This window comes from Arvicanthis niloticus, chromosome 11, assembly GCF_011762505.2.
Source record: "Arvicanthis niloticus isolate mArvNil1 chromosome 11, mArvNil1.pat.X, whole genome shotgun sequence".
Lineage (NCBI taxonomy): Eukaryota > Metazoa > Chordata > Mammalia > Rodentia > Muridae > Arvicanthis > Arvicanthis niloticus.
In genome coordinates, this window is record NC_047668.1 from 57,259,805 (window position 1) to 57,283,384 (window position 23,580).

The 23,580-nt window shown below is 45.9% G+C and overlaps 1 protein-coding gene across 2 annotated transcripts in view; it reads left to right on the forward strand.

The window, feature by feature from the left end:
- Positions 1-23,580, forward strand: part of Galnt14 (polypeptide N-acetylgalactosaminyltransferase 14) — a 219,350-nt gene that overhangs the window by 148,183 nt on the left and 47,587 nt on the right. For both annotated transcript variants that reach the window (XM_034514638.2, XM_034514635.2), the window contains exon 3: positions 18,878-18,976. In XM_034514638.2, the coding sequence (XP_034370529.1) occupies positions 18,878-18,976 (99 nt within the window). The remainder of the gene's footprint in view (positions 1-18,877; positions 18,977-23,580) is intronic.

The following is a 23,580-nucleotide window of genomic DNA, read 5'->3' on the forward strand; positions in this document are numbered from 1 at the left end:
AACTTTTGCTGGCAGCCTATAAAAAAGATATATTGTTCTCTCTCTCTCTCTCTCTTTCTCTCTCTCTCTCTCTCTCTCTGTCTGTCTCTGTGTGTCTCTCTCTGTCCCTTTCTCTGTGTGTCTCTCTGTGTGTGTGTCTCTCTCTGTCTCTGTATCTCTGTCTCTGTGTGTCTCTCTCTGTCCCTTTCTCTGTGTGTCTCTCTGTGTGTGTGTCTCTCTCTGTCTCTGTATCTCTGTCTCTGTGTGTGTGTCTCTGTGTGTGTGTCTCTCTGTCTGTCTGTCTGTCTGTCTCTCTCTCTCTCTCTCTCTCTCTCTGTCTGTCTGTCTCTCTTGCCCCTGGCAAGTCCTTTTCTTCACTGGCATTAGAGCCTACTTATTTTGAATTCTGGCATATATTGAAGACCAGCTGAGAAATCCAGTATTGTGGACTGAACAACTGCTAGATTCCTGCAGGTTTGATTGGTAGACAGCCATTGTTGGGCTGGACCACAGCCTGTAAGCCTGCAATTCTAATAAATCTAATAAATATACAGCATCCATTTCTTCATGTGAACCATGAGAGTAATAACTGGAGGTGGTTATTACAGTCACTTCCAGTTCCATCTGCTGCATCGTACGCACTTCTTCCAGTAAGATTGCATGCAAGAACTGACTTAGGAGCGGAATCAGGTTGGAAGCTATTTCCAGAAACATGACACCTTCCTGCTTTGCAGTCTCTTCCTCCCACCCTCATTGCCCTGAATTAATCTTCACCTCCACAAACTCCCCTTCCTAGCCAGACTCGAGGACCCTCAAAAACCATTAGCGCCATCTTTTAATAGTGCCACCTCGTCTGTTTCCTCCAGCCAGCCTTTCCTACGTTTTCTCAGCATGGAGGTCATCAGGCCTCTCCTGACCTGAGGTACTAGCATCTATTGGTCAGATCTGTTTTGTCAATTGTCAGACCTATTTTTTACACTGGAAGGACATGCTGTATTAGCACAACAGCATCAGGACCATTTGCTCCTGAGCAGGGCTTGTGTGCTGCCGTTTAGCATATTGTAGTCACTTGCCTGAATGTGTCACCTGGAATAAGGTCCTAGAACCTTCATAGTTCTCATCTTTAACACCTACAACTCGCCACATGACAGTCCCCTCCCCTGCCTTCAGTACTTTTTTTTTTTTTTTTTTTTTTTTTTTTTTTGGTTTGCAGTATATGAGGCATACACCCCCAACGCTGGGTCAAAACAGTGCTAGTAGATACTAGGGCCAGGGTATCTGCATCATTCCTAAATAAAGGAATGAATGGTCCAGGCTATCCTCCTAGTGAAGCTTTGTACTTATGTAGCAGTTTACATCTCTCGTAATGTCCTCTGTGGTCTTGGATGAAGGGAACATTTCAGGGAAGGAAGCTGAGGCTCAGGCAAGGGACCTGGAGCACTAAAGGCAAGGCTAGATTTTCAAACTATGAAAATTTAGGAAGACGTATCTCTTCTAGGTCAGTTAGTAAAACTTCTCAAGACTCCATTTCTTCATCCATAGAATGGGAATAACGATGATCTTCTCCATACTCTATAGTAGTAGAAGAAAGCAAGGTAGGCTCAGAGGAGGAAAGGTGGTGGCGGATACAAGAGAAGCAGGGACATCAGAGCTTCCTCCCACCCTCTTTGGCTGGATGCTGCTCTTGCTCTTTGTGCATTGCACTGAGCTCAGCTCAAGGATGGTTTCGAATAGAGCATGCTGGCAGGAAGTCCTTGGAGAGCTCCTGGACTCCTTGTACCGAGCATTCCACTTGAATGTCAAACTTACTTTAAAAGCTGGAAAGCAACAAAGAAGTGGAGAGGCATTCGCAACAGTTCATCTGGTGGAGTTTATACTTAAAAGATGCTGAGGAGAGAAGCCAAGGCCAAAAGAAGTGATTTAGGGCTCAGGGCCAACAAGTACAAAATGTGTTTGACAAGAGATGAAAAGAGCAGGAGAGGAGATGACAGCTGTGGGTGGGAGAAGCTGGAGAAGGGAGGCCCAAGCCCAGCGTGGTGACAGACAGCGGAATGGCATGAGGAGAGCCACATGTGAGGCCTGAGGTGGCTAGAAAGCCAGATGAACGTTGGTGTAAGGAGGAGCCCTTTAGCGATGGGCCAGCCAGGTCCCTCTATGCTAGCATAAAGTAAGATCTGTAAATGCCAGAGGTGGGATCTTGGGTATCTCTGAGAATACAAGAAGAAGCCCTTATACTGATGGAGGCTCTATCACAAATAAACTGTTCTTGCTTTCTTGTCTGCTCCAGAAATAAACCTGCAGATGGCCAAAGTAGCCACACTGTCACTTCCTCTTGACCCCAGTCCCTCAGCCTGAGTCTCCTTCATTGGTCATTAACATACTTTCCTGAGCCTGCCTGGGTCAGCTCCCCAGACAGAGAACCTGAGGCCTCTTAGCTCTCAGATCTGCTCCCTCGTGGGCTAAGTCCTTCTGTTCACCATTTAAGCTGAGCCAGAGATGCAGGAATCATGCTCTTCTTTTGCTCTGTTTTATCCAGTCCACTTTCTAGAGCTCTCCGAGTCTCTGTGCACTCTGCCCAGCTCTGTTGCTCATCCCTCCTGCTCAGCACCCTACTGGCTTAGCCCTGAGGGGCACCTATTCAAGATCACACTCCCACAGTCTAGAACTTTCCAAAAGCAGACTCATGGTGCCTCATCTGACACTCTTTTCTGACAGTATGCATGTGTTTCCCCACAGCCTTGCAAAAGACAGACCAGGGCTCATTTTCTGGTTAAAACAAAAGGGTGGACTGCTTTGTTTCCCGCTCTTCTCTCTGCTCAGGACACTCCTTCATCTTTCAGTAATTCAGACAGAGTGTCTCTTCTGTGGGATATAATCTTAGCCTAAGTTCAGCATCTTCCTCACACTTGCATCCATCTCTGAAAAAAACCTATCACCCCAAATTTGTAAGAATCCATTCCCTCTCTGTCTCCTACCCAAGCTTTGACGGACATGTGTCAGGGGTGCTGACCTCTTTTTGTATCTCCAGAGTCCAGTGCAGTCACTGGCAATCATTCTTTGTTCATCAGAATCAGCACTATGAGCAGGAACTCAAAGTGTACCTTAAATCCATTCCCAAACTCTCTATTGAAAACAATGTCTGGGAGTGCAGGGGTGGGAAGGAATCCTCAGAACAGAATGAGAAAATCAAATCATGGGAAATTTAAAGCCACCTTCACTCCACAAAGGATTCTCGTGTTCACTCATAAATCCGGGACCGTAATCGGCAAGCATTTATTGATCATACTGTTCCCCTGACATGTGCCAGGCACCTTATATATGTGCTCTCAGCTAAGCCTCACAACTTTGCTATGATCCTAGTTTTAGAGATGAGGAAATTGACTCTGGCAGGTAGAGTAACTTGCCTGTAAGGAATATAAAAATGTAGGAAAGTGGTCCTGCCCATGGGAAGGCAGAGTCTCCCTACAGAAATGGACAGCTTTGTGGACAGGGTCAGTTCATACGATGTGTGGTGGAGAAAGGGCTTTAGACCAAGGGATGCACAGTACTTACAACTACGCACCTGGGGTGAAAGGACAGAGGAAGTGTGTAGATGATGTCAATAGGGCATAACTAAGAGATATGGGTGAGATGGTTTAGTGGGGACAGAAGGCTCCTATGAAGGAAATGTTAAAAGGGAAAGTGTTAGAGAGCATGTGACTGCAAGCAGAGAATCATTAGGAATGACAGATCTGGGACACAGGTCAGACATGGGAGAGCAAAAAAGAGGGGATGGAGACAGATTTGGGGAGCGGTTCACTCAGAGGGTATTAACTTAGGAAGGTAAGAAGCCTTTGCTTTTTTGTTACCTGACCCCTAAGAGCTTTTCCAAAGGACACATTATTAAGAGTCCCTGGAGAAGAGATACTAAATACTTGGCCTTTAAGAGAAGCATACCTGAGCTCAAGACCCTGAGTCTGGCCTTTCCTTAGTGCCATAAGTATAGTTTTGATCCCAGCTGCTCCCTTGTAAGGAAGTTTCTCCTCTTGAGCAAAAGAAGACCATATTCACTGAGTCTGTAGTTGGGAAGTCTAGGAAATATGTGCAAGCATCAGGAAACAGGAAGAGAACACATCATTTTCTAGCCCATAATTTTCTAACTTTCTAGAACATTCTAGTATGTAGTCTTTAAGACATAAAATAGAGACAAAGGCCAATATTAAGTAAGACTTGAATCAGTGTCTTAGTTTTTCTACTGCTGTGATGAAACACCATTACCACAAAGCAAGTTGAAGACAAAAAGGTTTATTCAGCTTACACTCCCACAGTACTGTTCATCATTGAAGGAAATCAGGACAGGAACTCAGACAGGGCAGGATCCTGGAGGCAGGAGCTGATGAAGAGACCATGGAGGGGTGCTGCTTACTGGCTTGCTCCTCATGGCTTGCTCAGCCTGTTTCTTATAGAACCCAGGACCACTAGCCCAGGTATGGATCCACCTACCATGGGCTGGGCCCTCCCACATCAATCACTAATTAAGTAATTACCTTAAAGCTGGATCTTACGGAGGCATTTTCTCACTTGAGGCTCCTTCTTCTCTGATGACTCTAGCTTGTGTCAAGTTGACATAAAACCAACCAGAACAGTCAGTGAGTCTGATATCCCTCAAGGGTATGGGAACAAGGTGTGTGAAGCACTGAGTGAGGAGCCAGAGTGTCTGGTTTTAGACTAGTTTTTGCTGTTCACTGTCTCCTCTATGGTGAGAGTAGAGCTATGTGCCACCTACCCGGGGAATCACTGTGCACATTTAGAGCTCTGTGAAGAGTACCTGAGATAGAACAAGCATTCGGTAAGCATATCTATTATTACTATTGTGCCATGTGACTCTAACAGGGCTAAAATAAGACATGAAGGCGCCCTGCTCCCAGACACCAAAGATCTTTTTCAGGAAACAGTCAAAAATAAGTCTTGGCCTATCCCCAACACTTTCTGGTCCCAGGAAGAAGCTTCTGCATTTATAGAACCTTTGGAGAGCACTCGCCTTCACACACACACACACACACACACACACACACTCCTTCCATCTGGGTAGTATTGGTACTAATTGGCCTAGGTGCTAGTACCAGAGGGTACCCTCTTCACAGTGTACACAAGCTGAGAAGGAGCAATCCCCCCTCTACACAGCTTCCAGCCCAGCTTCTGTCTTCCATTTACTTTTAAGTGTCTGTTCAGCACCAAAGACCTAAACTGGCTCACCATGTGAGCCTGGTGCACAGTGGAGCAATGGTTATTTCTTGAGGTCTAACTCAAAAGGAGGACTCGTGTTCTCTAGGGCAAGTGGGTATTGTGAGCCCCTGTTGCACTTGTCTGCACATGACACAGAGATGTCCAGGGAGTTGAACTAGAGCTGGAGATGAGAAAGTCCTTACAGAGGAATAACCACAGCACTAAGAATAGAGGGGTGTGTGCTGGTCCCAAGAGCAGGAGGCATCCTGTCTTCCATGTCAGTATGTGTGTTTTTGGCAGAAGTTGGGCAGACAAAGACGAATCGTGGTCTACTGTGACGGATCACTAAACTGTGCATTCAGATGCTAGTTGGTAAATTATCCAAGTCTGACTTGCAGAGCTGAGGGAGAAAAGAGACAGTGAGGAAGATCTCACCAAGGCTGACTTTCACATCGAGTAGTCTATTAGTGACTTTGAGAGTGTGGCCTTTTCTGGTATTTCAACACTGTCTTAGTTTTGGCTTTACTGCCTTCAGCACCAACATCTTCCATATTCCTATGGATGGCCCATTAAGCCCCACTTAAAGCATTCCATTGCTTTCCAAATCCAAAGTCCCAAAATCCACATTCCTCCAAACAAAAACACAGTCAGGCCTACCACAGCAATATCCCAGCCCTGGTACCAACTTCTGTCTGAGGTAGGGTTTTATTGCTATGAAGAGATTACATGACCAAGGGAATTCATCTACATAAAACATTTAACTGGGGCTGGCTTACAGTTTCAGAGGTTCAGTCCATTATCATCATGGAGGGAAGCATGGCAGGATGCAGGCAGACATGGTGTTGAAGGAGCCAAGAGTTCTACATCTTGATTCATAAGCAGCAGAAGGAGACTGTTTTTTACAGGGAGCCAGGAGGAAACTGGATCTGACTGGCCACACTTGAGCATATATAGGAGACCCGGAAGCCCTGACTCTACAGTGACACACTTCCTCTAACAAGGTTACACCTCCTCCAATAAGGCCATACCTCCTAATAGTGCCACTTCCCATGGACCAAGCATAATCAAACATCACTGTCACCATTTCTTTTATAAAATGATGATGGTAAATGATGGATGTGAAATTAACTTCAACAGTGTATTTTATTTACCCCAAAATGCCAAGTAGTATCATTTCAACATGTTATTTATATAAAATCAAGCTTTCAAAAGAGTTGACATTCTTTTTCTTCAAAATCTTGAACAGATTTTACATTCATAGCTAATTTCCATTCAGCCTATGCACAGTTCACTTGCTCAGTAAGTCGCATGTGGCCAGTGGCTGCCATATTGAACCATAGTCTCATGAGATTCAGTCTCTCACATGAAGAAGAATTGTTCATCTTTCCTGAGAGTTTGGCAAATGTGAACACCCTGCCTCTTAAACCAGGCTGAGTATCTCCTACACAGTAGCACACCAGGCATTATCCCACATGCTCTTGCAGAACTACCATGGTCCAATACCTCCTTCTTACTTCATAGTGGCCTTGTGCTCCAACCTGTGACTCTTCTTTACTTTGTATGGCTTGCTTGGTCTCTGCCTTCCTGACCTTGTCCCTCTCCCTTGTGTTGATGTCACCCATTGGTTGGTAAAGGACATTTTCCTCTGTATTCCCCTGGGCACCCCTACTCCAGCCACTTCACTTGTTCATATACTCATTCTCAGGCCTGGATTGTTTTCATCTACTCTGTTTAGTCATCATGTTAGGGGCAGAGTTATAACTACAGGTAAGTCTTTGTTTATACTGCCACCATAGTCAGTAGAGGAGACAGAATAGTAACTTCACAATGCTTGGTAGTAAATTTCAGCAATGGGATGAAGGCAGAGTTTTAGGAAGGCAAGATAAGGAGAGGAGAGAAAAAAAAAAAAAAACTGGCCAGACCGTAAAGCAGTGGTTGTCAGTCTGTGGGTCATGAGCCACTTGGTTGCATAATAGGTATCCTGAATACCAGATATTTGTATTACAATTCATAACAGTAGCAAAATTACAGTATAAAGTAACAATGAAATAATGTTATGATTGAGGGTCACCACAACATGAGGAACTACATTAAAGAGTCATAGCATTAGGAAGGTTGAGAACCACTGCCTTAGGGAAAGAAACATACATTTCACAAACACAGGAGAGGGATTCGGGATCCAGAGCAGATGAAAGAGCAGGTCAAGCACTGTGTGTGGCTGGAATATTGAGGGTACAGCAGGCTAGAGTCCAAAGAGAATAAAGGATGGGACAGTAAACTATGATCAGGCATCTCGGCTGTATTTTGTGAACAGTTAGGTAGCTCAGAAAGGTGCAAAGATTGCAGCTTTACGCAGATCACTCTAGCAGCTGCAGATCCAGCGGGCTGCGAGGAGATAGAGTCCGTTAGGAAGTTGCTACAGTCATCTGGAAAAGGCAGAATGGTAACGTGGAGAAACAACCAGACAGAAAGATAAGGAAGATGCCAAGCTAGATTCAATTAGGGTGGGCAAGGGAGAGAGAGACTCGGGGTTACAAAACAATTTCTTCTGCTTGGGCACATGGTAGATGATGAGCCAGGGCGGGCAGTCACATAGGAGAAGCTGAGTGTACATGAAGAACTCATTCATGAGGATACCCAGGTCAATGGGTTCAAACTGGAGCATTAGCAAACACGTGAGCAAGTGATGGCCCAGAAAGAAGGAAGATTGGGAAAAGTAGAACTTAGGGAAAAGACTTTGCAGAATTTCCAACGGGGGAAGAACAAGAAAGGAAGATATGGTACTGAAGGAGACAGCCATGCTGGCGCTATCTCACCAAGGCCGAAGTCAAAGAACAACACATGTGGTCCATAACATGAGAAGAAAGATGAAAGTTTGGAAGATTCATTTGAGTTAACATCGTGAAGAAGTGATAGGAGTCTTGGCAGAGGTATCCTCACAGGAGAGGGTGGTAAAAGGACCCTTAAAGGCTGTGGTAGCTCATAGCATTGTGTAGATAGGGCCTGTCTGTGCTGTCTGCTAAGGTTCTTCAAGTCTGGGTGATTTAAGGAAGCTGAGTAAGTCTAGTGACTAGAAGCATGAAATCTTATCTCTGCCACACAGTGATCACCTTGGATAGGTCAGTCCACTGTTATGGGCCTCAGTTTCTTCATTTTTTTTTTTTTTTTAAAAAGGAAGCAGCTGGAGGCAATGGTTTCTAAGCTGATTTATGTCACACAGAATTCTGTTTGGTATAATATGTGGTACACTTTGCGAAATCAATAGCTATATTTGATTTTCCTGTATGTACTAGGAGAAAGAGACCAGTGTAAGGAAGCAGCCAGGCTAGATTTTGAGGGAGAAGTTTGGGTAATAAAGAACCCCCAGAGGTTTCAGAACCTTTCACAGGCTCATATTCATTGGTGAGACACCAAGAGTAATAGTTTACAAAGCTAATCTGACCCTCTTCTATCATCTGCCAAATCCTCTTGGTCCTTGTCTACCTTGTTCACCTAACACGTAGACATCTCCCAGAAATGTCCAGCAGCTCACGGTGAGGGGCCAACTAAATAGATGACCTTCAAAGCCCTTCCTGGACAGATATTACCAATAGCAATCACAGTTTTATTTTGTGGGGGTGAGGGTGGGGTCAAAGAAAAGTTGCCAACTGTTAGTGGTGACTGAAAACCATAAATGGAGACAGAGGCAGAGCATTTAATTGAGTCCAAGTAATGTGACCTCATATCCTACTGCCCCCCTCCCTACTTAGCTTCCTAGTTTGTCGTGACAGACCCTGTGGGACTCTCTTACTTTGCCTGGAGGCAGGATGTTCAGAACTGATTTCTGGGATCATCGTTCTGATCTACAGCCTGCAATTAATCAGGCCGTGGAAGTGGCCTAGAAGTGTCAAGGCATAGATTTTCTGAGATTTCAGATGCTTCTGGAAGTAGATAGCTAATAAATCCAGGAGGTGTTGATATTCTCCAAAGAACAAGTAAAGACCCAGAACTGGACTGGCAGAGAGACTCTTCCAGGAATATGGCAGTAGCTAGAGGCAAGAGAATGCAACATGTTGGCCTAACTAGGGCTATCTGGGGACCAGGTACCCTGCAGAGTGGCCTTTTGGATTGGAAAGGAAGTGTGTCTGGGACAGCATCTTGGACAGCATTTATTTTAACTTACAATTCTCCAAGGGCATGTAGCCTCAATGCACTAGGACATCCACTGCATGAAACAAATTTACTTCTGTTCTGTAGGTGGTCCCAGGAAGGAGTGAGGAAGAAAACAGTCATTCCAGGTGGCACACAAGTGTCAGATTTCAATGCATACTAGACTATGAAAGGAGCACCTGAACTGGGGGCCATTCTAGAACACTTAGTGAGACAATATCTAAAGAAGGAGAAAATGGAGGGAAGGAAGAAGGGAAGGAGAGAGGAAGAGAGGGGGGAAAAGACCATTTAAATACTAAGTTCTCTCTGCATGTAGAATCCCCACGGCCTCATTTCCTAGTATTGTGAGTAGAAGCCACCAGAGCATGAACAAAGGGACCCATGGGGACCACAATGTGTTGAAGAGAGACAGAACAGAATGTAATTCCATGACTCTTCCTTCAAGTACTAAAGGGAAATGGTACTTTACCCAGGGGAGCATCATGATGATGATGATGGTGATGGTGATGGTGATGGTGATGGTGATGGTGATGGTGATGGTGATGATGATGATGATGATCTCCTCCTCCTCCTCTTCTTCCTCCTCTTCCTTCTTTCTCTGTAGCCAAGGATGCCTATATTTATAGCTTATAGCAGTAGTTCTGAACTTATGGGTGCAACCCCCACAGGGGTCACATATCAGATATCCTATATATCAGATATTTACATTATGATTCATATAGGTAGTAAAATTACATTTATGAAGTAGCAATGAAAGAATTTTATGGTTGTGGGCCATCACACGAGGAACTGTATTAAAGGCTCACGACATTAGGAAGGTTTAGAACCACTAAGTTCTTGCTTAAGATGACTTTTACCTTCTCACAGTTCCTATAGGTCAGCCGTCTGTGGCATAAGTGAGTCCCCGACTTCAGGGAGCCTCCTATTGGAGCTGCCCCCAAGGAGTCATCTAAGACTGTTGTCATCTCAGAGGTTGGCTGGAAGACAATTCTTCTCCAAGTTCCTTCACATGGCTTTTGGTGAGATTTGGTTAACCACATCATGTGTGGAGCGCTACTATAACATGGTAGTGTGTTCTTCCAAAGCACATAAACCAGGCTCTTGTAACTTAGTCACAAAAGAGTGAGAAATAACTTATCTCCATTTTCTCCATGTCTTTCACTCCAGAGCCAGAGAGGTAAAGGAAAACAGAAGCATCTGGTCTCCGTAAGAGTGGGAGAGTTGTGTGTGCCCAAGGGTGCAAGCTGGCTGAGTGGGGTGGGACAAACCTTCTTGTTCTGTCTCCATCAGCTTTGACATCTTTGTCATTCTTTTCAACCCAGGACATGCTTCGAGACACACTGACTCCTCTTCCTTCTCATCAGCAACTTGCAGTGCTCCATGCATGAGGAAGATGGATGAAGGGAGACAGCAGCCTTGGGCCCAAGTGGCCTTTCCTTAGATATATTCAGCTCCTCAGAAGGGAGTCACCAGGTTCAGCTCCCTAAGGGAATGGGTTATACATTGGATTGAGGGTGGTCCTTGAAGCTCCTTTCCACAGTGCCTAACCAAGGTCCTCAACAAATCACCTGTCTGCTTTGGCCTGCTTTTTCCATTCTGAATATGCTGAGATTCAATAACATGTGTCATTGTAACAGTACAGCAGGTCTTAGTATCATCTGAAATGTCTATTATGAGACGGGATCTCGCTAACACTGAGAGAGTGGCTGCTGAGGCGAGAAGGAGGTGCCATATATGTTTATGAGAATGAACAAATTAATCTGCATGTGAAATCCCAGTGGAAATCGACATGAAATAAAAATTTCATGCCTTCCGGTGTATCTGTGTTGCCCATGAAATGAGATTAAAAGGAATTTCTGATTTTATACTCATCACACTTTCTAGGCTGTCTGCGTCTTGGCCTTCTGAAGAGTTGGGTGTGAACTTAAGGGTCAGCCACAGAGTAGGCGGTTTGCATTTTATGTGCATCTCCCTTTTTCTCCTGACATCAGGTGACCTTCTGTGAAACAGAGCTCAGAGTGGATTAGATGTTCTGTGCTTGAAAAACAAGATCTGATTTCAAAAGCCAGTAGTAAACTCACTGCACTCTCTTCTGAGGAAGCTGACATCCAGGAAAGGTCACCAGGCCTAAAGCTGGCTGGCTCCCTCTACCAGTCTTCTTCATGCCCTGAGAGCTCTGTGCTGGTGAGGAGGAGGGAGAAGAGATGGTGTGTCTCTGAGGCTTCTCCTGGGCCGGAATGGATGACAACAAGAATGTCAGATGGAGGTAGAGAACGGACAATGTTCCCCACCCCCACCTCACCTGCTTGCACAGGGGACTCCCTTAGGCACATATAACTCTCTTCCAAGAAATCAGCCCCACCCCTATTACCAGTCATGTGCCTTTATCTTCCCTTTATCTCTCTGGCTCTGAAGTTAAGGGAATGGAGCTTATGGAGATGATTTATTTTCTCAACCTGGGACCAGCCTTCTCCAGAACAAGCAGAAGTATGGAGGTTAGAAAGAAAATAAGTTTCTGTATGGGATCAGATGCCCAAGAACCATTTGACTCTGTCTTGCAATGGACACATGGTTCCTACCCAGTAAGACTCCTAGTTGGCAACATCTCTCTTGGGATAACCCCAGAAAAAAAGTTCCCTCATCTTCCTGTCCCTGAACACTAACACAACCTGTTTTCCCCTCCTAGGAAGATCTCTAGTTTCTAGAACTCAGTAGAAATAGTGTAAAGAGGTACAGAACAGACATGAGTAACAACTGGGTAAGTCTAGCATGAGGGTATTAGTACAGCATGGGATGAACCCAGCACATCTGGCTCTAGTCTCCTTCACTAGCTTCAGTAAATTACTTAGCCTTTCTGTCTACCACCTTGGTCCTCCTTAGTCCATCATGGTGGGAAGAGCCTGGTGAATTGCATGTATCATGGTAGACAGGAAGGAAAAGACCTTTAAAGACACACCCTCAATAACCTATTTCCTCCAACTGGGTCCCCTCCCTCCCAACATAGCAGCACCCCTCACTGGGACAACCCAGCATTTAAAACATGGATATTCAAAACATTTCATACTTGACAGTGTATCTGTGTCACCCATGAAACGAGATAAAAAAGATGAGCAATGTGAACGGGGCTGATGAAGGATGCGTCCATTGCAGGGCTGAGCCCATGTGAGGGAGCGTTTCAGGTTCAAACCATGACAACAGTGAACCTGGAAAACAATTGGCACTTCCTAAGCTACTGTGACGTTGTATACCTGAGGTGTTCCGCTGGCAATAAGGGTTCTACTAAGTGGTCATTTAAGTCTACTCTTTGGGGGATATTGTCACCACCATTGACCAGGAGACTATGGGTCAGGGCAGGGAAAGCATCACTGAACCCCAATCGACTGTCTAACCTGAGAGTCCCCCTTGCCAGCCTGTCTGATTTGTAATGTTCATGTTACCTATTTGCACAACAGCCTCTACCCCGCTCTGGCCAGGCTGCCCACTCAGTAATTGTCTTTAGTCTCTTTCTTCCAGGGTATCAGATCCCATTTCCAGGCTCACAGCCACTGAGCAGATCTCCTTTATACCAACCTCACAGTAATAATAATTACGTCTTCACTCTATTTTAAAGTTAGCTGCCTTGCCTCTCTTATCACTCCCTCTGGTTATTATGCTGGAGCATAGAATCCTGACTGCTTATAATTTATGATCAAGTATTTTCTCTCAGCATGTGGCGAGAGGAAGACCATGTGTTCTAGGGCCATGGGGACCACTAAAAGCTCCCAGCTCATTAACAAAACAGGGGTGACCATGACGGTCATCATGCTCTCCCTCACAGGCAGCTGTAGTATTTTACGAGCATGTGGAATAAAATGGAAGGCATTGTGAGCACCATTCCTGACTGGGATAATGGACAGGCATGTTTCTAATATACTGTGCTTGTCATGTTCATTTCGGTGTGGGGTGTGGGCAGGACACAGAGATTCGCAGTGGGGTAAGGGAAGGGAGGGTTAAGGCTCCTCCTATGCCCAGGGTTGACCTCAGAAGGACTCCCTAGAAGCACCTGCAGCCAGTGACACTGAATCTTCTTGAGCTAGGAATACAGGAGGGATACTGAGTCTCACCTTAATTTAGGAAAATCATGGGTCTCCAATGAGCCCTTCAAAAAAGAAGGGCACAAAACTGTGTTTAAAATCAATCTGGGGGAACATGTTATTCAGAAGCTTCTGTGGTGGGATTATCTTGCCTCAAACAGCACACAGATACACATTCACATGGACACACATACACACTCACACACACACACACTCACTTTTATTTCCCCACATAGCTAATGCTTCCTCTTAGCTCAGAAAATGACCTAAGCACCTCCCCCCATCTTCCCTACTGGGCTCCTCTCTTCAATAAACCCCCTGAATCTTTAATAAATCATCACCATGCTTTCTTGTCCATCTGCTGGCGCCAGACGTCAGCACTGGCCGCCTTCTTCATTCCCCGCATGGCCCAAGAGACCTCAGTGTTTGATTAATCTTTTAGGTCCCTCCCACAGAGAGCCCACTTAGAGTCTGGGCTGACTCTCCTCTAAGAGTGCAGCTTTAAGGATTTTTCTTAGACTTGAGTTCATATCATCAGTGCCTAGTGCTTGTCACCGAGCAGGCTGTGGGCCAGGCCTTGGATAGTGGGTGACTCCTTTGCAGGACTCATTGGTGCCTCTGTGCTTAATGCCACTTGCCCTGAACTAGCGAGTGCATGGGACACTAGGGAGCAGTACCAGCTAAAGAGTCATGGGACCTGGGGAATACCCTCATTTCATGCATGAACCAGGTGTGTCCTTTGGGTGGGAGTTCTGAGCCTCAGTTTACTTTTCTGCAGAGGCTGCTGAGAGTCTGGGCTCTTTGGGCTACAGCAGAAGCAGGGAAGCTTGAGGAGGGATATGAACCTGAGAATATGAAATATCATCTTCCCCTCTGACCTCTGTGCTTATGCACAGCAGCACAGCACCTGGACTTCTTGATTAGGACCCCAGGCAAGGCTTGTGTCCTACCCGTTTGGACATAGGAGCTTCCAGGCCTGGGATCATGGCACCTAGGTTCTAGCTGCTCCTTACAACCGTAAGAGTTCTGCTTCCCACCCCCAACCTCCCTTTTTTTTTTTCTACCCTATGAGTTTGCCCCTCTAGTCAATACACACAATACTTCCCTTAGAGCAGTGGTTCTTAACTTTCTAAATGTTGTTACCCTTTAATGCAGCTCCTCATGTTGTAGTGACCCCCACCTACAAAATTATTTTTGTTGCTACTTCATAACTATAATCTTGCTACTGTTATGAATGGCAATGTAAATATCTAATATACAAGCTATCCGACCCTGTGAAAGGGTTGCTCAGCTCTTAAAGGGATCACAACCCACAGATTGAGAGAAAGCTGCCTTAGAGGCTGGTTCAGCTATTTTCTGTTCCCATTTCTTTGGCACTTGCCAAACACTTTGTATGTGTTACCCACAGCCTTTACAGCCTGTCTGGGAGGAGAGCCTTCACCACATTTCACAGGTGACAGTACTGAAGCTTAGAGAGGGAAAACGCCATACCCTTGGGCTCACAGCCAGCTCTTGGTAAATGAAGATCCAAGTCTAGGCATGAGCCCAGGTTCCCTGTACTAGCACTGATGCTGCAGTACCTGAGCTGTGTCCCTTTCTTGCCTCTCACTGCTCCTTAGCCAGGGCCAGCACCAATGCAGATGCCCACTATGACAACATGCCAACATGAGAAAGATAGGCAGCTAGGCACAGCAAGATTCACCTGCATATTTGGACTGATGTGGCTGTCTGTCACCTTCTGCTACCTGTCATATTGATCAATGAGGGAGATTTGCATGTTAGGGGTTATCGTCTCCATTATCTGGGTGAAGAATCTAAAGATGAAAAAATCAAAATCACAGGTAAGTAACCCTATGGCATAGCTGGACCTCGGGCACAAAGAGTGTTTGCAGCATTTGATTCAAATGGCCTGTGCTTGCTGAAACAGGCTTTTCCCAGAGCTTCTGTGCCAAGATCTTTGGTGGAAGAGTTTGGACTAACCCTGTTCTACCGAGGAGCAGGTAGCAGCCTGCCAAGGCAGGCGATTTGCTCCAGGTCTCATGCTGGTAGATGGTGTCTCAAGTCCCAGACTAAGAGTCTGTGGGTTGCTCTGCCCCATTCTCTGTCCTTCATCACCTTACCCTCTGGGGTCCAATATGTTTTTAATATTTCAGGCAGTTAGCCTCTGCATACATGCATGGGCTTCTAGGTTACCATACATTGATATACCCACATCCCCAATTGTCATCTCTGAGGCAAGAAAAGTAGTTCCTGTGTTTAAATCTCATAAAGTGACACTGCCAAAGACTACCATTCTCCCTCAACTTACTCCATCCATGTAACTCAAATCATAAAAACTGAGTCCTGACTACACAGGATCTCCAAGCATCTTCTCCCGTGGCAGAGCCACACAGGCAGATGTTCTGACAGCGGTGGTATTCGGGATCTCCTTTCTCTCCCGGAGAGACAGCAGGAGGCTACACTAAGATCTCTGACTTACTTCCCTTTCCATGGATATTTTGCCCCACCTACTTCCTGGTATCAGGCTTAGTCTTCCTGGAGTATTCATTGCTGCCCACCCCACTGCCAGGACCTTCCAAGACCTTCCATAACGTCAATGATCCTGTAACCTATCAAATAGGGACCCCAGTACCACCATTCCCACTCCCTTCACCATTGCTCCCAATAAGAGCTATGGCTAGGTCCAAAGACAGACAAGTCCACACTGTTTTCGGTAGAGGCTATTTCCAAGTTTCTCCCCTTCCGTTTTACAAGAGTTTCTAATGCTCAACAAATCATCCTTGATTAAACCAAGTGGCTTGAAGCAACAAAAGTCATGAACCATCTTCACTGTGTCTATGGGTCAGGAATTGGGAGCATCTTGGCTGGACAGTACTGGCTTAGCATCCCTCACTAGGCTTCAGTCAGCAGTCTGTCGTAGTGGCTGACATAGGCTTGGCTGGTGTGGGTGGACATGCTCCTGATGTAGTCCATTCATATGGCTGGGTAGCTGTTAATGGTGAAGGCAGGGACCCTCAACTTCTATGAAGATGTTTCTCTACAGGAATACCTGAGTGTCTTCATAGCATAGCTGCTGGCTCCACTCCATATGGCCAAAAAAAGAGGCTACAGAGCTGTCATGACGTCATAGAGTATCACATCCACCATATCCTACTGGTTATATAAAGATTCAGGGAAAGAGGGGACTCCTCAAGAACATAACACTTGTGGGTGGGAATCCCTAGAAGCCATCTGGAAGGCTGCAGTGTGTCTGAGAACCATAAACGATTGGGTCTTCTGCTGACCTGGGCATGCAGGTCCTGACCTTCTTCCTTCTCTATAAAAGAGTATCTGGTATACACACACACCCCTGTGAAGATGCCAACATGGATTGAGCTATGGTTCTTCCCTGGATGAACTCAGTAAAGTTGGAGATATAGTCTCATCATGAGACATGCTAAAACGGAGACATCTTCCATATGTCTAGTATAAACAACAGGTCATTTGCCTCTTGGAGACTATGGAATGTTTTCCTAGAAAAGGGAAATCATTCCCCGAGTCTAGAAGGATGACTAGGAACTCCTCAAGTCGTGGAAAAAAATGGAGAACATTGCCCCATATGGCACGAGCAACAGAAGAGAGATAGAGAGCATGTAAGGCTGTGGGTACAAAAGTCTTAAAGAGTAGGGCATGAATCTGGACTTTATACATCAGGAGCCACTTGAGGGATTCAGGCCAGAGAAGGGCCTGGCAGAGCCTTGTGGGACATGGCTGGAAGAAAACCTATGAAGGAGGGAGCTGTGCTGAAATCATCATGACTTAGGGCTTGTGCTAACTGGGACACTCGGGGACGAAGAAATGACAGACATGTATACAGAAAAGCTGGGTTCCGGTGGGTTACAGCTCTGATGGAGATGTACCTCCAGCCACACCCTGGACATTCAACACATTTGTTTTATACATCTTAACCATGGAGGCCAATTTATTGTATATAGCTGAACAAGGAGGCAGGGTTAGCTTAGGTGGGAGTCACTGTAGGTAGTCAGTTTCAGATTATAGGCAGCTAGGAAGAAGAAGCTATGGTTGATAGTTTCTGCACACACTGCTTTTAGTTAAAGGACAGTCATCCAGAATATTTGTACTGAGAATATGGGGAAGGCTTTGCCATTTTCCTGCGCCTCACCTGAGAAAGGCTTTGCCATTTGCCATGGATCTGAGGTTTGAGCATGTCTGTGTGCATGTCAACGATGCGTATTCCGTAGAGCTTTGTTTGCTCACCAGAGTTGCAGTGGGCTGGGACGGAGTAGCTGGAGGAGAAGGCAGCTCTTGAGGTGGGACTGGATGTGTCTCTGAGAGGGGACAAGAAGGTCCTCAGGCCATGGTTTACCTCCCCCGCCATTTCTTTACCTTACCTTTTTCCCTAACTCTTGCTTCTGATCCTGGCTTCCCTGTGCCTGTGCCGTAAGCAAGCAGAATTTAAGCATTTGGCCCCACAGAACCATCAATGCAGCATCAGTAGGGTGATCACAGGAGACATCAGCTCTTTTAGCCCAGGGCTGGAGATCTTGAGTGTTTCAGCCCCAGACTTGTGTGAGAATCTGGTTTAAGATGTGAGACATATTTCCAGGAAGATCAAAAAGGCATCTTTGTACAAATTAGTTCTAAAGAACTCCAGAGGACTCAGTCCCCTCAAAGTCTATCTGTGGGTCTCTGGACTTTCAGCTAAAAGCTCAGGAAGAAATAGAAAAAATGAGAGCAAAAATCTGACCCACCAAGTGCATTCTTTACCTCTTCTTTTTCATTTTTCCACAACCCCACCTATAATTGGGCCACCCCTGAAATCATGAAAAACAAGAAGAAACGAACACCCAGATGACAGCCCCCAGTGGCACTGGCCTCGCTTGGATGGCCCATTTCCATTATTATAGCAATTCTCAGGCTGCGGGCCACAATTTTCACTTGAGGTAAGGTATTAAATTGAAATTACCCCAGAGGTAATAGTCATACAAAATAATCCTGGACACATGAAAGCAAGTGCTTTCTCAGCATGAGACTTTATGGCTTATACTGAGGTTCTACGGCTCTGCTTCTTTAAGTATGCCAGACTGGGAAGGGGCAGGGGACAGGGAGCCAGCCAGCCATCAGTGAGGATCCATTCCCAAAGCTCCTGGTCCAAAAGTCAATATCATAAGGTGTCTGTTGGCTTGGGTCTACTCTTTGGCTAGAGGCTTGGGCAAGAAGGCTAAAAGGGCCCAGATTTTGAGTAGAGTCCAAGAGTTGAGGTTTTGTTTCTGCAACCGTTAGGAGATACTGTACTTAAACTCAGGACTGTGTAAGTAACCACACTTGTTTCTGTTTAAGTTCCAAGCCCAGGACAACCCCAGGTGGTGGACATTTAGCTCCAGTCATTCTCAGATGATGCCCATGGTCCCAGGCTCTTAGTTCTGTATTGCTCTCTGAGGTCTTACTTATCATCTGTGTTTGTCTGCCAGATGCTCACTGCTTGTGTACTGCACGGACCTTCCTCCCACCAGCATCATCATCACCTTTCACAATGAGGCACGCTCCACCCTGCTCAGAACCATCCGAAGGTAAGCCATCTTCCTGTCTGGGAGTCAACACTAACCTGGTACTTGGTCAAGCTTATGACTGCTCCCTGTACATCCTACAGACATGTACCAGGCACCAGTCTATGCATCATATGCTTCCACTCTGGCACTCCTCACACGCTGAAGAGAGAGGTCACCATCCCTTTTTAAAAGAGAAATACAGATGCCAATAGTGTCTGGTAACTCACAAACATTCAGCAATCAAGCAGAGGAATGGATGACAGGCCCTTTGCCTTTCTGTGCTAGGCCATCTGAAGAACATGGGCTGATACAGTCACAATTGATGAAGAAAACTCAGACAGTTGAGTTGCTTGTTCCATCCCCAGCCTCTGGCTAGGATCAGGACTTAAGTGTGCCCTAGGCTGCTCATTCTGTTTACACTTTTCCAGAGCTGGGACAGTGGTGGGATATGGGAACAGTGGCAGTCAATCCTTAATGTATGTTTTCTGGGCATCTACCGATAGCTCCAGTCTTGCTTCTCCTGGGCTTCCCTGTTGCCTTGACACTCAGTCTCAGACATGCTCCTGCTAGGAGAGGTCTGTCCTAACAAGGATGGTCTGTGGCCTGCCTAGCTTTTCCATACGTTGATGTCTCAATGCCAGCCACAGGCAAACTGGCCCCAGAAAGTGGAGCAGGGACCTGACTAGGAATTGTGGCCCTCCACCCTGGGGTTCTCAGGAGACTCTGGCAGGTTTGGGCACCATTCTCTGTAATGACACTCCTTTCCTCTACTTCCCCCCCTCCGCCCCCATACCCCTTCCTATCCAATCTAGCTACCTTATTCTCCCTAAGGCCCTTCAACATTAGCTGGCCTGACCTAGTAAGGTCATGTTCATCTCCGGACAGACGGGCTGGTGAGTAGGTCAACAGAAAGAAGCAAGACTTAGAAGTCTCATATCAAAGTCACGTAGCACAGCACTAAGATTCTGGCCCATGCTCTGACGTTGAGTCCTCTCAGTTGCCTGAACCAAGAAGGCAAGACACACGGGCTGATTTAGCATCACTGCTGTGGTGTTGGGATTTTAGATGTACAGCCAGAGCTTTAGGTGTTCACAGAGGCCATCCTCCTCAATAAACTACACATAGAAGCTTCCTGTTTGTTTTTGTCAAGTTGGCACAGGCTAGAGTCATTTGGGAGGAGAAACTTCAACTGAGAAAACACTTCTATCAGATTGCCTATAGGCAAGTCTGTGGGGGCATTTTTTAATATTACTGTTAATAATTGACGTGGGAAGGCCTAGCTCACTATGGGAAATGCAACTACCGAGCAGCTACTGAGCAGGTGGTCCTGGCTGCTGTAAGAAAGCAGGCTGAGAAATCCATGAGAAGCAAGCCAGTAAGCAGCACTCCTTCACGGCCTGTGTCTCAGCTCCTGACTTGAGATGCCTACCCTGGCTTCCTCTCAGTGATAGAATGTATCCTGAGAGTTACAAGATGTAGTAAAGGTTTCCCTTCCCAAGTTCCTTTTGGTCATGGTGTTTTGTCACAGTAATAGAAACCATAACTATGACACTTCATGTCCCAGAGACATACAGTTTACTGGGCATCATATGGGAAGGTCGTCTGATACACAAACAACCAGAGAAAGTATGAAGCACAGCAAACCTCCCCCTCTTCATCTCCAATAGACAAGCCATACTGTCTCCATTCTTCCACACTTATGTGCTATGGCAGTGGAGAATTCTGGGTAGAAGGAAGCAAGTTCAGCAGCAAGCTTTCTCCAAGGGGTCAAAATACATCTTATGTCCACAGGTCACTAAATGTTGAATGTCTACTGTGTAGGGCCAGGGAACCCCTTACAGGAACGGGCCCAGACATGTGTAAGAAAGAGCAGTTTCACCTACATCCCACATGTCTTTGGTACATGATGTCTGGCTGTTTTCTCCAGCCACCAACCGTGGCCTAACTTCTGTACTCAGCTCACAGTACACTCAGTTCACATGTGATTTCCCAACAAGACAATACACACACACACATGTTCCAAGTCACTGTCAGTGTCACCAGAATGTCACTATAGATAGTAAACTGCCTCGCTGGTTTGCAAATCAGTGTAGGCTTACAGAGGGGACAAGGAAAGGGTGGTTTCTATGAGGACTCCATCCATATCTCAAGGGTGCTCTTGCTTCCTAGCTGAGGGCTGTAAAGCCACAAGTAATGGGCTCAGGCCTGGTGGGAGCATCATGGGATGGATGGTGAGAATCACAACCTTGATGAATTAGATAATTTCTCAAGGGGCCAGAAAGAAAGCCCCTAGGAGCTCACCATGGCCAGTGATACAGCAGATATTTACATAGTGTGAGACTCATACTGTCTGTCCTATACTTCTTGGAGAAACTGTAAACCTGTCACCTCCTATAGGATTAAGGAACATGTATGGTCCAAGACTTTATATCCCAACCCTTCTCCCTCACTGGTAATATCCTAGACCTAGCAGGGCACTTTTCCAGGTGAAGGTGATTAAGAGTTTGGTCTCTGGGGCCATATTTGTCTAGCTCTGCCTGTAACCACTGTGTGACCCTGGGCTGAACCTCTTTGCCTCAGTTTTCCATTCTGCCAAATAACAACTGTGATTGCTAATAATTCTCTGGGATGATTTCAGAGAAAACTAAGTGCTGATAGGTTAACAGTGTTTTCTGCAGGATGGAACAAATCACATCTATTAATATAAGGAGAATTTACTAAGTTCATTTACAAGCTCAGAGCCCCATAGTCTAAACATAGTAGTCTGTCAGCTGGAGAACCAGAGAAAACAGTCCAAAAAATTGAAGCCTCAGAATAAAAGGTAGGGGTGGGGAGCATAGGACAGAAAGAAAGATGGCTCAGACAGTAAAAGTACTTGCTATCAAGTCTGGAAATAAAGTTCAATCCATAGGTCCCACATGCTAAAAGGACAAAACCAACTTCTGAAAGCTGTCCTCTATATAAGGGTCATGGTAGGTGGACACACACACACACATGAGAGCATGCACATACATACTCAAATAAACGGATAGATAGATAGATAGATAGATAGATAGATAGATAGATAGATGTGAGAAGGTCAATGGCACAGCCCCAGTCTAAGACTGAAGTCCACAAGTCTCCCTGGAGACAGACATATTGGTATGACTACACATTTAAGACTGAAGATGTTGACAGTTGATGTCCATGGCAGCCATAGTATGTACACGCACTCACTGGGAGTCTCTCTGTGTGCTGATGGGATTCTTCCTTCCAGTTTTTGTACTGTCTGAGCCCCTAGCCTAGTATGGTACTACCTACATATGGTTTGGTCTTCCCTCTTCACTTGGACAATCCACATGGCAGTCTTTCTGGAAACACGTCCATAGACATGCTCAGAAGATGCTTTACTAATTTTTAGGGTGTCTCATAATTCTTCCAATTAATCAAGATTAATCATAGTAAGCAAAAGACTGGGATCTATTGCTGGCACAGGGGAGGCATCCGTGTGATTATGAGCCTCCAGTCCTGATAGATAACCGTGTTCTGATGTGGTGGCACTCCAGTGTGAGAAGATGCCAGATTCTCTTGGAGGGCTTGCTAGAACATGCTTCTTTGGGCTCCAGCCTCAGAGATTCTGACTCAGTGAGTCTGGAATATGGCCTAGGAATTTGCATTTCTGACAAGTCTCAGGCTGTGGCAATGCTGCTGGCTCCGGGCTCAGACTTTGAGAATCTCAGCTGTGCGTCATGTCTGTTGCTGTTAGTAGCTTCAATAATCTTATCATCAGTGCCCACACTCCAAGAGCAACTGTCATGTGCCAGGCATGGTGCTAAGCGATGCTCACAAGGCAGATGAAACCGTGATGCTTTAAAGCTTGGTTTTACTGACTGGAGCCCTCCTGCAGACAAGTGGAGCCTGCCCAGACGTGTACTTAGACCCAAAGCTGTCTCATTCCGGAACAACTACATGGCCAGCAGGTCCCAGGTCTTCTTTCAACTGGTATTTATGGAGCGTTTGATAAAGCCTGTCTGCATATAGCACCGTGGAGTTCACGGAGCAATTTCAAATACATTTCCTCGTTTCAAACGCACAAAAGCCTGTGAAGTAGGTCAAGTATTAATATCACCTGCTTTTACAAGAGAAAGGTAATTACAGAAGGAATGAAGGCAGGGAGCAGACCCACTCATGACTACATAGCAAGCAGGTTGTAAGGGTTTACTTCTTATCCCCCAAACTGCCTGACATTATCTTGGGGCCCCACGCAGACCCCATAATTATATCACAGAATCCAGGGGAGCAGGAGAAGTCATAGATTCTATTTATTGAATCTGCATGAAGGAGACAGATCTCAAATGAAGCAAGGGAAACCCCTCTATCCGGCTGGGCCCTGGTGAGGAGGATTTACTCTGTTGAGGGGCAGCAGGTGAGAAGCCTGGACTGAAGAGCCTGTGAGGAGGACTTAGGGCAGGAGATGACAACAGTCAAGGTTTAGATGGCAGGACCTGGTATGTGTGGGGGAGGGGTGCTGAAAGGAGAGCCTGTGGAGGACCAAGGCTCCTGGGCTGGATAACCTCCTTTTCCAGCCACCTCAGGTACCCGGAGTGTATGCTCTTCTCAGGCCTTCCCAGCCTAAGAGGCACTTT